This window comes from Perognathus longimembris, chromosome 1, assembly GCF_023159225.1.
Source record: "Perognathus longimembris pacificus isolate PPM17 chromosome 1, ASM2315922v1, whole genome shotgun sequence".
Lineage (NCBI taxonomy): Eukaryota > Metazoa > Chordata > Mammalia > Rodentia > Heteromyidae > Perognathus > Perognathus longimembris.
The window spans coordinates 158,136,500-158,150,413 of NC_063161.1; the positions used below are offsets into that span (position 1 = coordinate 158,136,500).

Here is a 13,914-nt window from a genome sequence, read left to right on the forward strand (position 1 = left end):
TGGTCTGGTTTGGGTCTCGTCTGTCCAGGCTGGCAGTGGAGCCCCTCTGACCGGCCATCCTTTGCTGAAATCCACCAGGCCTTTGAAACCATGTTCCAGGAATCCAGCATCTCAGATGGTAAAGTCTCATCCCTGGTGCCTGGTGTGGGGGGCAGAAGGTTGGGTTGGGGCAACTGTGTAGGCCTTGGATTCACTCCTGGCGTTAAATTAGCAAGCCTAGTAGTTGTCTGTGACCAGGAACCTGGGCGGCACGTGGTAGCGTGCTGTCTTTGGCCGTCCTGCAGGGTTCTGGAAAGCGCTAAGGTGTGCCTCCAGCATGTGGCTGGCTCTGTAGCTGAGTAGATGCCCACCGTTAGCTTAAGAAGGAAGGAGATAGGACAACCACTTTGGAGAACAGAATGGAGGTTCCTCAAAAAGCTCAGCACAGACCTGCCCTATGACCCAGCCATACCACACCCAGCCATCTATCCTGAACAACAGGTCTCAGGATCTCAAAAAGACATCTGCACTTCCGTGTTTATCGCTGCACAATTCACAATAGCTAAAATACAGAAACAACCCAGATGCCCCTCCACAGATGAATGGATCCAAAAAATGTGGTACCTATACACAATGGAATACTACATAGCAATTAGAAATGATAAAATATTGGTATTCGCAGGGAAATGGTCAGAACTTGAACAAATAATGTTGAGCGAGACAAGCCTAGAACAGAAAACCAAGGGGCATGATCTCCCTGATATATTGACTGTTAATGTGGGGGGAGGGGGAGACAGTAGAGATCAGGTCTGGGAAACAAAAAACTTCTTGTCAAATGGTATTTCCACAGGTTTGGGTCAGCGACCTGACATTCTGTAACTAAAACCAAACAACTACTAAACATAAAAAGGTCTAAAATAGACCTCTCAGTGGATCACAATAGCTCAAAAGATATATATGTATGATCATATAAGACAAGGATAAGCAAACTCTATTGTTGACGTTATATTTAAAGTCCTAGGTGAATTTCCTTTGGCGTAGGCCACGTGGCTACGGTATATGTTTTTGGTACAACAGGTATTGAATATATGCCTACCTGATGTAGGGAAGGGAAAGAAGAACAGGGCGTAAGATATCACAAGAAATGTACACACTGCCCTACTATGTCACTGTGCCCCTTTTGCACAACACCTGGTCAACAAAATTTAATTAATAAAAAAAAAAGAAGGAGCGCGCAGTCCCAGCGGGCGTCTGACGGTGCTGGCTTCTGCGCTGTGTGATTCTCAGAAGTGGAGAAGGAGCTGGGGAAGCAAGGCGTGAGGGGGGCTTCGGGCACCGTGCTGCAGGCCCCGGAGCTGCCCACCAAGACCAGGACCTCCCGGAGAGCCGCTGAGCACAGAGACACCGCTGACATCCCCGACACGCCCCACTGCAGGGGCCAGGGAGAGACCGGTAGGTGCCCGCCTCGCCCCGCCCCAGCCGCCCGGGGTAGGTGAGGGGACCCCGCGCGGGATAGGCAGGCCCCCGCCAGCTCCGGAAGGAGCAAGGCTCTCCGCCGCCCCCAGAGCTGGGGCCTTCGCACCCGGCTCGGACAGGCAGGGTGCTGGGACACCGGCATCCATCACCCACAGCACCGCGGGCCTCTGTCGGGGCTCACTGGATGCCCGAAGCCCTAGCCAAACAGCTGAGCCCTGGCCCTGCGGACCCAGGGGACACCTGGGGCAGGGCCAGCGGCCCCCTGGTTTTTGGAACGAGTGTCCTAGTGCTTTCCCCCAGGCAGCCGGGACGCTGGGATCATCTGGGAGGGCCCCAGAGGCGTCCCAGAGGGTGGCGTTAGGCCACAGGCCGTCCTTCCTGCGTGGGGCTGGCAGAGGCTGCCGTGGGCCCAAACGAGGAAGGGGAAGCAGCCAGGGCTGGGGGCTGGGGAGGGGGGCTCTCCATATGCCCAGTTTGGAGTTTTTGCTTCCTCTTGTCCTGTACCAGTTGTGGGGCTTGAACTCGGCCTGAGCACTGTCCCTCAGCTCTGAGGCTCAAGGCTAGTGCTTTACCACTCGAGCGCTACCTTTAAGCTTTTATGGTGGTTAATGAAATATAAGAGTCGCAGACTTCTTCCTGCCGGGGCTGGCTTCAAACCCACATCCTCAGATCACAGCCTCCTGAGTGGCTAGGATCATAGGCGTGAGCCAGCAGCGTTGACCGGGGTTTTTTGTGTGTGTGTGTGCGCGCGCGCGTTTCTCATTGAGTCCTGTTAATAAGCAGCTGGGTGTCGGGCCCGTCTGTCGGGGGTGCGTTGCGTTATATAAAGTCGGTGGGCGCTGCCGTCTGGGAGCATGCGTGGCAGGGGGCCATCATGGTGGTGTGGCCGGCCCGGCCCGTTGTCAGTGAGAGGCCAAGCGGTGCGGGTGGCAGGCCTGACCGAGGCCCGGTCCCAGGCCCAAGGCCCCCGCGCCAGTGTCGGTGTGGAGTTGCTCATCTCCTCTGTCTGTGTCTCAGAGCCGCTGGACCACGAGCCTGCCGTGTCTCCTCTGCTCCCTCGCAAAGAGCGCGGGCCCCCCGAGGGCGGCCTCACCGAGGACGAGCGCCTCCTGCCCAAAGACAAGAAGACCAACCTGTTCAGCGCCCTGATAAAGAAGAAGAAGAAGATGGCGCCGGCCCCGCCCAAGCGCAGCAGCTCCTTCCGGGAGATGGACGGGCCGCCGGAGCGCCGGGGCACCGGGGAGGAGGACAGCCGGGAGGTCAGCAACGGGGTGCCCGCGCTCGCCCCCTCCGAGGCAGCCGAGGCCACCAAGTCCCCGAAGTCCAGCAACGGAGCCGGGGTGGCCAACGGGGCCTTCCGGGAGGCGGGGGGCCCGGGCTTGCGGTCCGCGCACCCGTGGAAGCCCGGCAGCACGCTGGCCGGCGGCCGGCCGGCGGCCGGGGAGGAGGAGGGCGGCGGCGGCGCCAGCAAGCGCTTCCTGCGCTCCTGCTCGGCCTCGTGCGTGCCCCACGGGGCCAGGGACACGGAGTGGAGGTCGGTCACGCTGCCTCGCGACCTGCAGTCCGCGGGGCGGCAGTTTGACTCGTCCACGTTTGGAGGGCACAAGAGCGAGAAGCCCGCGCTGCCCCGGAAGCGGGCCGGCGAGCCCAGGTCGGACCCGGGGGCCCGGGGCACCGTGACGCCGCCGCCCCGGCTGGGGAGGAAGGGCGACGAGGCCGCCGACGAGGTGTTCAAGGATGCGGCAGAGCCCAGCCCCGGGTCCAGCCCCCCAACCCTCACCCCCAAAGTCCTGCGCCGCCAGGTCACCACGCCCCCCGCCGGCCTCCCCCACAAGGACGGTGCCTCGGGGACCCCCGCTGCGGCTGAGCCAGGGCCCCCCAGCAGCAGGGCAGGTGCCGGGGGCCCCAGCAAGGCGCCCCCAGAGGAGTCCCGAGTGAGGAGGCACAAGCAGTGCTCCGACTCGCCCGGGAGAGACCGGGGGAGGCTGTCCAAGCTCAAGCCCAGCCCGCCGCCGCCGCCCGCCGCCTCGGGGAAGGCCGCGAAGCCCACGCACAACCCCGGCCACGAGGCCAGAGCCACAAGCCCAGCGGCCGACGCCGTGAACAGTGAGGCCGCCAGGCCCAGCCAGCAGGGAGAGGGCCCCAAAAAGCCCGCGCCCCCGTCCGTGCCAAAGCCCCAGGCGGCCGCCAAGCCGCCGGGAACGCCCACCAGCCCGGCCCCCGCGCCCGGCGCCCCGCCCGCCACCCCGGCGCTGGCGGGGGACCAGTCCTCCGCCGCCGCCTTCATCCCCCTCATTTCCACCCGCGTGTCCCTGCGGAAGACGCGGCAGCCCCCCGAGCGCCTCGCCAGCGGCACCGTCACCAAGGGCGTGGTGCTGGACGGCACCGAGGCGCTGTGCCTGGCCATCTCCAGGAACTCGGAGCAGATGGCCAGCCACAGCGCCGTGCTGGAGGCCGGCCAGAACCTCTACACGTTCTGCGTGAGCTACGTGGACTCCATCCAGCAGATGAGGAACAAGTTCGCCTTCCGCGAAGCCATCAACAAGCTGGAGAACAGCCTCCGCGAGCTGCAGATCTGCCCCGCGCCCGCCGGCAGCGGCCCGGCCGCCACGCAGGACTTCAGCAAGCTCCTCGGCTCGGTGAAGGAGATCAGCGACATCGTGCAGAGGTAGCAGAGCCGGCGCCACGCCCGCCACAGCCGCCCGCGGCCCCGTGACCCGCAGGGCCCGGCCGCGCGAGCCCCGGAGCCCCGCAGCCCCGCCACTACCTACGCCGCGCACCGGCCCGGCCCGGCCCCTGCGCTGCCCGGGCTGCGTTGGATCTGTGGAGCCCCCGGCCCCCCACCCAGCTGCCAGGCGACTCTCTCCCCTCCCCCTGGCTTCAACCCCCCACCTCGAAGTGCCGCCCCAGGGCTGCCCTCCCCTGCCTGGGCATTGCGCCAGCGGGCCCCTCCCGTGAAGGACAGCTGTAGGTTTGAGGGGCCCGGGGTGCTAAGGCCCCCCTTAGCCCTCGGGCCGAGGGCGGAGCAGCCGTGACCAGCACCCGTCCTCTCGTGGGACCCGCACTGTGAATCCTGGATAGAAAGCTTGAGTCGGGGGTCGGGCTGGCGGGTGCGGGCCAAGCTCACCTGGCCACCAGGGACCTGTCCTTGCGCAGCCGGGGCACCCAGAAAGGTCTGGACCTCTGGCCCATCCCCCAGCCCCCCCAGCTCTAAGATGAAGCGGGTTCCTGCCGTGCCCTCGGGGGGCTCCTGGAGCCCCGGGCCCCCGGCACTCGGCTCTGCACGGAGCAGTGGCGCAGGAACAGCACAGAGGCGGCGGGACGGTGGCTCCGGGCCCTGGCGCTGTGGCAGCCCCGGGAGCCCACGCGGAGCCTCGGGCTTCTCGTGGGTCGTTAGGGTGTGCGGGGAAAACCACAGACACACGAAACCCCAGGAAGTATTCACACAGGCCTAGACCAGTCAGGACCAGATCTGAGGGCAGAGACTGACCTGCCGTGACCCAGAGCGGCCTCCGCGTGGGCAGGGGCTGGAGGTCCTGTCACCTCGGGCCTCCCACACCGGCCCGCCCTTCGCTGTCCACCCTAAACTCCTAGGCCGCTGTGCTAGACGATCCCCGCCCGTCACCTCTGCCCCGAGGCAGCAGCACCAACCACACCCCAGCGGCCTTGCAGACACCGCCAGATGCCCCCCGGGTACCAGACGCCCCCCACCCAACAGCCATGTCCCCCAGGTACTGGTCTCTTGTTAACACGACGTGCCACTATATTTTGCATTTATACTTTGGTATTACACTCTTTTATAGACGTGCTCTTTTATAAACGGTGTGTAAATAGTGTCCCACTGAGCTCCCTTCTGGAATGCGCCGCGTCCCCTTCCTTTCCTTGGTCCGTACATTTTGTTCCTGTATATGACTGTGTTTTTGAATTCAAATCTCCCTCGGTAGTATTTTTTGAATAAATAAGTTTACAGAATAACTGGCGGGCCGCGTGTCTGACTGCTTGCTCGTGGCGGGGTGGAGTGGGTTCTCACTTGCCAGGGGCCGAGGCCCAGCCCTGGGGCACAGCAGCGGGGGGCTGCAGAGGCGTCCCCCCCAACTGCCTGTGCCGTCCAGCTGCCCACGTCGCCCGCCTCTCCCAGCATCCTCGGCCTTGCCTGGGTCCTGGCACCTGGCACGCGCGGGGAGGGTCGGGTCCCTCCTCCCTGTGACTCTCTCCACCCTCAGGCCCCCCCATCTGGCTTCTCCGTGGGGACGGGGGAGTGCTGCCCCCATGCCGGCCCCTCGAGAAGGCTGGGGAGGGCAAGCTGGGAGTAAGCAGCACCCCCTCCCCCCCCCCGTGAGACACGAAGCCGACCCCCTTGTAAAGGACGCGGCCCCAGCGCTGCACGTGCGGCCCCGGGAGGCCTCGGCTGCACGGAGGCGCGGGCGGGGCAGGAACAGCACCTGTGGAGCCACTGCGCACGGCGACACCGCGAGGGGCACGGGCTCGCTGGGGCTCGCGGCTCCTGCTGGCAGCGCTCAGGTCCCCCAGCTTCCCGCAGGGGCGCCCTCAGCAGGCACCCGCGGGTCTCGGGGTTCTCTTGGGTGTTTGGGTTTTGGTCTCGCGTGGCTGCTGAGCCCTTAGCTCCACCATCCAAGGCTCCTTGAAGGCCTCCCGGAGGCTCCCCTTCACCAGCCCGGAGCGGGGAGCCGGGCCCGGGGTGCGGAGCAGGTCTAGCCCGCCCCGCAGCAGCTGCGCAGCAGCTCGGTGCCCTTGGTCATCGAGTGTTGAATGTTCAGGGTTACTGAGCTCAGTGTACTCGCCAGCTGGAGAGAATGGCTATGTGGTTGCCGTTTAATGATGAACACATGATAGTATATTCTTTGAATGCCTCCCCCCCATTTGATTCACCCCACTCTTTTTCATCAAGGTTAATTTAATCTTGCTAAATGAAGGACCAGCCATGCTCGGGGCAGAGCTTGGTGGAACAGGAGGCCCCAAGATCTGGGTCCCACCCCAGCATTGCAAAAGAAAACCCAGCCAGGGTGCACCCCCCCGCCCCCCCCACCCCACCCCACCCCCGCCGTCCTCGGGGCTCTCACAACTGCTGACTGTGGACGGCACTGAAGGAAGCTCGTGCCGGCGGCCCACACCTGTAATCCCAGGAGGCTGAGATCTGAGGATCAGGGTTCAAAGACAGCCCAGGCAGGAAAGTCTGTGAGACTTACCTCCAAGTAACCAGTTTAAAAAAAATAAAGGAGAGGGGCCTGGGGATACGGCCTAGTGGCAAGAGTTCTTGCCTCATACACGAAGCCCTGGGTTCGATTCCCCAGTACTACATATATAGAAAAAGCCGGAAATGACGCTGTGGCTCAGGTATCAGAGTGCTAGCCTTGAGCAAAAAGAAGCCAGGGACAGTGCTCAGGCCCTGAGTTCAAGCCCCAGGACTGGCAAAAAAACAAACAAATGAACAAAAAAATAATAAAAATAAAGGAGGAAGTGGAGTTGTGTGGCTCAAGTGGTAGAGTGCCAACCTTGAGAGAAAACCTGCTGGACAGAGCCCAGGGCCTGAGTTCAAGGCCCTCCCCCCAGCACTGGCACCTAGAGAAAGGGAGGGAGGGAAAGGAAGGACGGAGAGGAAAGAGAAAAGGGAAGGGAAGATGGAGGGGAGGGAGGGAGGAAGGAAGGAAGGAAGGAAAGAAGAAAGGAAGGGGGAGAGGGAAGAAGGAAGGACGGGAGGGAGGGAGGGAAGACAGGCCGCAGTATGCTGTAAGGCCAGGTGTGTCATCTCCACGCCCCTGCCCCCCCTTCTTGCTTCCTCCTCAGCCGTTGGGGGCTCCTATCTGTCACCCTTAATGAAGTGGCTTCCTGGCTGCCGAGGATTGAGAACTGCTACTGGGGAATGTAAGTCACTAAGAGAACGGAAAACACTGAACCACTCCGGGGTGGCAAGCTGGGCCCGGCCCGGTGTGATTCTAAAAGGCTAATAAAAATCCACCAATTAATTGTGACAGCTCAATGGAAAATTATTCAATTGTGAACAGGGGCAAGCCACCGCCGGCGAGGAGGAGGGGAGATGTTGCTATGGTAACATCAATATAAGTTCTCATCTCAGCGGTGGCAGCCAGCCCGGGAGAGAGCCGCTGCTGACTGGCGGGGCTGACGGGGCTTGGGGGGCCACCGCAGTGCTTGAAGGGGGGGGGGGCTGTGGTTGGCCCCAGGCCTGCAGCCTCCCCGCCCCCCCCCCCAGGTGAAGCCGTCGTGTTCCTGGGAAGGGGCGGATAAGAGAGAAGAACAACCCAGCGTCCCTGCGAGCCGCTGCCCGGCTGCCAATTAAGGGCACGGGAGGAAGGCGCGGGGCGCGGGTAGCGGCTGCCCGTCTCCCCGAGGCGGAGGCACTCGGCAGCTCAAGAAAAGGAAGTTTCTGGGGCCCAGAGGACCCCGAGAGAAGAGGCCGGCATCCCATTACAGTTCTGCAGGTGTTACAACTTTTATTTCCAAAGACACACACTCCATTCTTATTTGGAGCATTGAAATGCAGCCTTGCCGGAGCGCGAACCCCTTCTTCCCCGTGCGTGTCCCGGGGGGCCCCCGCCGACAGCCGGAGCAGGCGGCCGTGGCGGCGGACGGGCCGCGGCCAGGCTTTCCTCACCGAGGGAGCTGTGTGAACAGGCTTGGGGGGGCGGGGGGCTCGGGGTTTGTTTACTCGGTTTTTGAGGTGTGTTTGCTCGGTGCGGTACTGATGGTTGGGTTGGGGCCTTCATGTTGCATTTCAGAGCCGTGCTCTGAACCGGGTAGAACTTTCTCGATTCCAGCACTCCTTTGCCTGTCAGCGCCCGCCGTCCCCACGGAGACGGTCGAGACTTTGATAACCGCAGTCATCACAGCCGGCTCCGCCTGTTCGAGGCCCGGCTGCAGCTTTGGCGCCTGCCCCTGGGGTGGGGGTGGGGGGGAAGCGTGCCATGGGCAGCTGGGGGGGGGAATGGGGGGGGAGGGAGGCTGATGGTGGGCTGGAGCCCTGCACCAGTGTCTCGGCCGTGTGTGTGTGTGTGTGTGTGTGTGTGTGTGTGTAGCGTGAACTCGGGGCCTGGGCGCTGTGGCTCGAGCCTGGCGCTCTACCGCTTGAGCCGCAGCTCCGCTTCTGACTTTTGGTTGTCTGGTTGGAGATAGAGTCTCGTAGACTTCCCTGCCGGGCGGGCTTTGAACCGTGGTCCTCGGCGCGGGGCTGCCAGGCGGGAGGCGCGGGGTTCGGGTTGTTCCTGCTTCAGCAACGTTGGGGATGAACGGTGAAGGCGCCGCTCGCGCGGGGCCCCGAGCCCGGAGCTCCCCGCGGGGCGCCGGGGCCCCCGTGGGCCGCGCGGCCGCCTCACCGCCGCCCGAAGCGGAAGCGGAAGCCGCCCTTCTTCCTGCCGTAGCCGCTCAGCTCCTGCGCGAGGCTCCCCAGGCGGCCGCCGTCCTCCCGCGGGGCGCCGTCGGTCCCCGCGCCGTTGCGCCTCCCCGGGCGGGAGCCGGCCAGCGCCCTGCGCGACGCCCGCGAGGCCTCGGCCGCCGCCAGCCAGGCCCGCGGCCCCGGGGAGGCGGCGGCCAGGGGGGCCCAGCGCGCCCAGGCCCCCGGGGGCTCCCGTCCCCGCGGCGGCGGAGGGCAGGCGGCCAGCGGCAGGAGGAGGAGGCAGAGCAGGGCGCGGGGGCCCTTCATCTGCCCAGAGAGAAGAGGGGGGTTAGACGCGGGCCCCGCCGCAGCCGCCCCGGGGCCGGACGGCCGCCATGCGGTGGGGGGGGGGGGGCGCCCGCCCGCCCGCCTTCGCACAAGCCGCCTCGCCCGTGACGCCCCAAGTGCCAGGCCTGGCTGGCCGGCCCTCCGGGGCACCCCACTGAAGCTGCATTAAAGAGAGCCTTCCAGAAGCTCCCCAGGGCTCTCTCCAGAACCCGAGCCCTTGAAAACATTTCAAAGACGCGCACACAGCCACCGAGCCTCAGACAACAACAAAAGGGCCGCGGCTCTCCGCCTGGGCGCCGCAGTCCCCGGGGCCCGCTGCCGGGGAGCCTTCCCCGCGCTGCGGGGGGGGGGCCCTCTCCTGAGACGGGGGGGGGGGGGGGAGCCTCCTCCACTGTCCCTGCCAGGCCCGCCCTGCCCTGGCCTCTACAGCCCTAAAGGAGGACTTTTGGTATGTAGGGGTAGGTTGCTGGTGCTGGGACTTGAACTCAGGACCTAGACACTGTCCCTTAGCTTCTTCGCAAGGCTGGTGCTCTCGCACTTGAACCACGGCTCCACTTCCCACTTTTTCCTGCTTGGTTGGAGCAAAGTCTCGTGGACATTCCTGCCTGCTCCGGCCTTGAACTGTGAACCTCAGATCTCGGCCCCCCGAGTGGCTGAGTCCGGGCCGAGCCACGGTTGCCTGGCTGACACGGAACTGGACGTGGCCCCTCGGACGTCCCCTTGGACGGTCGGAAGCCCTTTCAGGAGATGGCTGGAAGTTGGGGGGGCCACTGAGCTCTGAGAACTGGGGCCCGGCACGGATCAGGACGTCAGGCCCCACGGTTGGCCCAGGAGCCCGCGGGAGAGGCCCGGGGGCCGGCCGTACTCACCACGCCGCTGATCCCTGGCCCGGCACGCGTGGGCAGAGCTCCCCGGCCTCGGTCCTGGGGGTGCCGCTCCGGGCTGCCCTGTGCGTTATATAGGCCGCCCCCCCACCCCCCCCGGCCCCCGGCTGCCTGATTGCCGTGCATTCCTGGCCCTGCGATTCCTTTGGGGAGGCTGTTGGAAGGAGGGCCGCGTGGACGGACAGGCACTCCGGATGTTGGGGGGGGGAGGGGGGATGCTGCCCTCTGGACAAGAGCGGTGACATCATTCAGCAGCCCCTCGAGTGCCTGGCGGAAGTGTGGGCGTCCACCCCCAGCACCCTGGGGTGCGGCCTGTGTGGCTGGGCCTTCCTCTCCTGGGAGGGCGGGGGGGGGGTGGGGGGACAGGGGGTGCGGTACACCTGCTGCCTTCAAGCGCCCTGCCTGCCCTGCGGCTCCAAGCCCCCCCCCCCCCCCCGCTTCTAGGAGGGGCGTGGCGGGGGCGTCCCAGGCCCGCGGCCCCTGTGCCACCGTTGCTTTGTGCTTCCACGGCGGCCCCCCGCTGGCCGTGGCCCGGCGCCCTTCCTGCACCCTCCTCGCACCCGGGCTGCCCCCACCCGAGGAGCTGGGTGACAGCTGGGTCACTCTCTGCAGCCGCCTCTGGCCGAGCCGGGGGACCCCATTCGCCGCGGGGCGGGGGGCCGCGCGGAGGACGCGGCCTTAGGGAAGGAGGAGTTTTCTGGAAGGCTCCGTGGGAAGCCAGCGGCCTCGTTCTCCCCGCGGGGCCTCCGTGGGGCTGGATCGTCACCGTGGGCATCGCGGAGCCTGCGCGCCGCACTTGCTTGTGGCAGGGCAAGGGGGCCCAGCCCCGGCGTGAGGGACCCCAGGGGTCCCCCCCAGCCCCACCTGTGCCCCCCGGGGTCCCCACTTCAGCTCTGAGAGCCAATGTGAGCGGCCCCCAGTCTGCTGCGGGGAGACCTCTCGGTGTGTGGGGTGTCGGGGGCCCCTGCAGCCCCCGGGCAGGTGAGGGGCCTCCTCCAGCTCCCTCAGCCCCTGGCTTCCCCACGCAGACCCCCCATCCTCTATGAACCCCGGGCTTCGTTAACGCAGGCCGTGGTTTGCCCGAAGCCTCGCGATGGTTTGATGAAGTCGTTAGGGACCGCGCCTAACCAAGAACAGAGGGGCCGCTGCGCTTAATAAAGAGCCGGAAGCGGCACCGGCGCCCGGGCCTGGCAAGCCCGGCTGCTCGGGAGGCTGAGATCTGAGGATCACGGTTCAAAGCCAGCCCGGGCAGAGAAGTCCGTGAGACGTCACCTCCAATGAGCCACCCCAAAGCCGGGAGAGCTGGGGCTCAAATGACGGAGTGCTAGCCTTGTGCACAAACAGCTAAGGGGCAGCGCCCAGACCCCGAGCTTAAAAAACAAAAAAGGGCTGGGAAGGTGGCCTCGCGGTAGAGCGCTTGCCCAGCATGCATGAAGCCCTGGGTTCGATTCCTCAGCACCACACACACAGAAGAGGCTGGAAGTGGCGCTGTGGCTCAAGTGGCAGAGTGCTAGCCTTGAGCGAAGAAGCCAGGGACAGTGCTCAGGCCCTGAGTTCAAGCCCCAGGACTGGCCAAAAATAAATAAAAGTACTGGTCTCCCCACTACAGAGGAAGAAAGCAAGCCTCCATTCTGGAGACCTGCAGTCCCAGCCCAAGGCCTGTGTGCACACCCAGCTCACCAGCGAGGCCGCGGGTGGAGGCCCAGGCCCCGAGACCGGCCTTGCCTGCCCTGGAGCCCCGCAGAGCGGCCTGGCCCCCCCCAGCCAGGTCACATCAATCACACACCTATCCCTCGAGTGGGTCCCACAGCGTCAGGCCAATCGCACACCTATCTGCTGAGCTGGCCCCTGGGGGGCGGTCCTGGAACACCTCGGGCTCCTTCCCTGCCCCCACCCCCCACCCCCACCATGTGGCACGGGGCACAGGTCAGGGTTAGAGGCCGAGGCCGGGTCACCACGAGACTTTATTGGGTTCAGGAACACATAAGTCACCAAGAGCACATAGTCATCACGTGTCACGTCCGCCCACAGCAGTGCTGTGCTGGCCCTCAGCCCCCCCCCACCCCACCCCCGCCAGCCCCTCAGTCTCCCCGAGGCTGGACCTTGGTTTTCTGGTTTGCAGTCCCCGTGCCGGGCCCTCTGCACACGCCGAGACGCCCGCCACCTGCCGCGAGTCACGTCACCTGTCCACTCCGGGCTCCCCCAGGGCCCTGCCGGCCCCCGACCCCCTGGGCCACGGCCACAGGCCACGCTCGTGGGCACCGCCCCACCCGGGGGGCCGTGCTCGCTCACGCTGGCTGTGGCCGGCAGTTCACGGCGGCGGTGCTGCCTCGCGGGTCTCCAGCGCCTGGCCGCCCGTGGGTGCCCGCCGCAGGCTCCGGGGGTGAGGGGGGCCGGGAAGAGGCGGGCGTGGGTGACTCGCTGCCGCCCCCGCAGACCGCGCTGGAAGCCCTGTGTACGCGTCTCCCGCTGGCCTCGCGGGCGGAGCCCCGCGCCCTCCGCGCGTCCGCTGGGGCGCCGGCCTGGTCCACAGAGCCAGCCTGTGTGCGGAAAGGCAGCCTCGGCGGCTCGGGGTGCGCGCGCCGGGGTGGGGGGGGGGGCAGGTGACAACAAGGGCGCCCCACGGCCAGGCCCTGGCAGGAGCCACGTCCAGGAGCTGCGGGCCTCCGCGGTCTCGGGGACCCATGGGAAGCACGTGGAAGCCGGCGCCCCGGGACGGACGCCTGGGGTCCCACCTACCCCAGCCACGAGACCGGGGCGCCCTCAGCAGCTCCCCCGTGTTTTAGGAAATGAGAGGGGGATGGGGGGGAGGGAGTTTCCTCCCATGGCGTGTGTGCGTGTGTGTATATGCGCATGCGCACACCAGGGATGGGACTGGAGCTCTCGCTCGGCTTTCTCGCTCAGGGCTGGCGCTGTCATTTGAGCCACGCGTCCGCGTCTAGCCTTTTGCTGCTCAACGAGGGAGCGGCCTCGGGGACTGGTCTACCGGAGCCGGCTTCGAACTTCAACGCTCTGCGCTCCGCCCGCCGACCAGCGGGGGTGTGGTGGGGGGGGCGAGCCGCGTCTTGTTACGTCATCGCCCCTCCGAGGAAGCTTCCGGTGCCGGGCCTTGCCCCCCGTGGGCGGCGGCAGTGCCGTGCGGTGAGTGCCACTCAGTCTGGACCGGCCCGCAGGCCCCAGTAGGGGGCAGCCCCCCCCCCCCCCCCCATCCCCAGACAGCCGCCTCCGGGCTGGCCGGGCCTCCTGGAGTCAGTGCCATTGCTGCCTCAGACCTTGTCCACGAGGCTGGGTCCAGGTTGGGGTGCAGGCTCTGCCTGGGGGGCGGCAGGCGGGCCGGGGTCTCGGGGTGCAGGGCAGAGCGCTGGGGGGGACCGCCGGGAGCACCGCGCTCGATCTCAGGGCGCACGTCGCTGCAGCGGCCCTGCCCGGCCGCGCCCTGGGCTCGTGCTCCGGGCATGGGGGGGGGAAGGGAGGGGGGTCACAGGCAGTGACTGGTACTGCCAGGGCCTCCAGGCTGAGCGTCTCAGTGGGCCTCAAAACCAACCCCAAGTCCCCTCTGACAGCCTGGGGGTGTCAGCCCACCGTGCCCGGCGCGGGCTCAGGTCATGGGGCGCGGTCCGTGGCCCCCCACAGCGTCGGGCCCGGCGGCGGGGGGGGGGGGGGGGTCGTGGAGAGGGCAGTGAGAAGGTTGTGGGTGTCCTGGGCCCCGACGGGGAAGCCGGGGCAGGGGGAGGGGCGGTGGGGAGGGGTGGCGGGGGAGGGGCACGGGTGGGAGAGAGGGGGCGGGGGGGAGGGGTGGCGGGGGAGGGGTGGCGGGGGAGGGGCGCGGGTGGGAGAGAGGGGCGGGTGGGGGAGGGGCGTGGGTGGGGGAGGGGTGGG

The 13,914-nt window shown here is 66.3% G+C and overlaps 1 protein-coding gene across 2 annotated transcripts in view; it reads left to right on the plus strand.

Moving 5' to 3' along the window:
* Positions 1-5,428, plus strand: part of Abl1 (ABL proto-oncogene 1, non-receptor tyrosine kinase) — a 104,247-nt gene extending 98,819 nt beyond the window's left edge. For both annotated transcript variants that reach the window (XM_048345071.1, XM_048345080.1), the window contains exons 9-11: positions 29-118; positions 1,267-1,431; positions 2,473-5,428. In XM_048345071.1, coding sequence (XP_048201028.1) covers positions 29-118; positions 1,267-1,431; positions 2,473-4,127 — 1,910 coding nt within the window. In that variant the 3' untranslated portion in view covers positions 4,128-5,428. The remainder of the gene's footprint in view (positions 1-28; positions 119-1,266; positions 1,432-2,472) is intronic.
* The last annotated feature ends 8,486 nt before the right edge of the window (positions 5,429-13,914 follow it).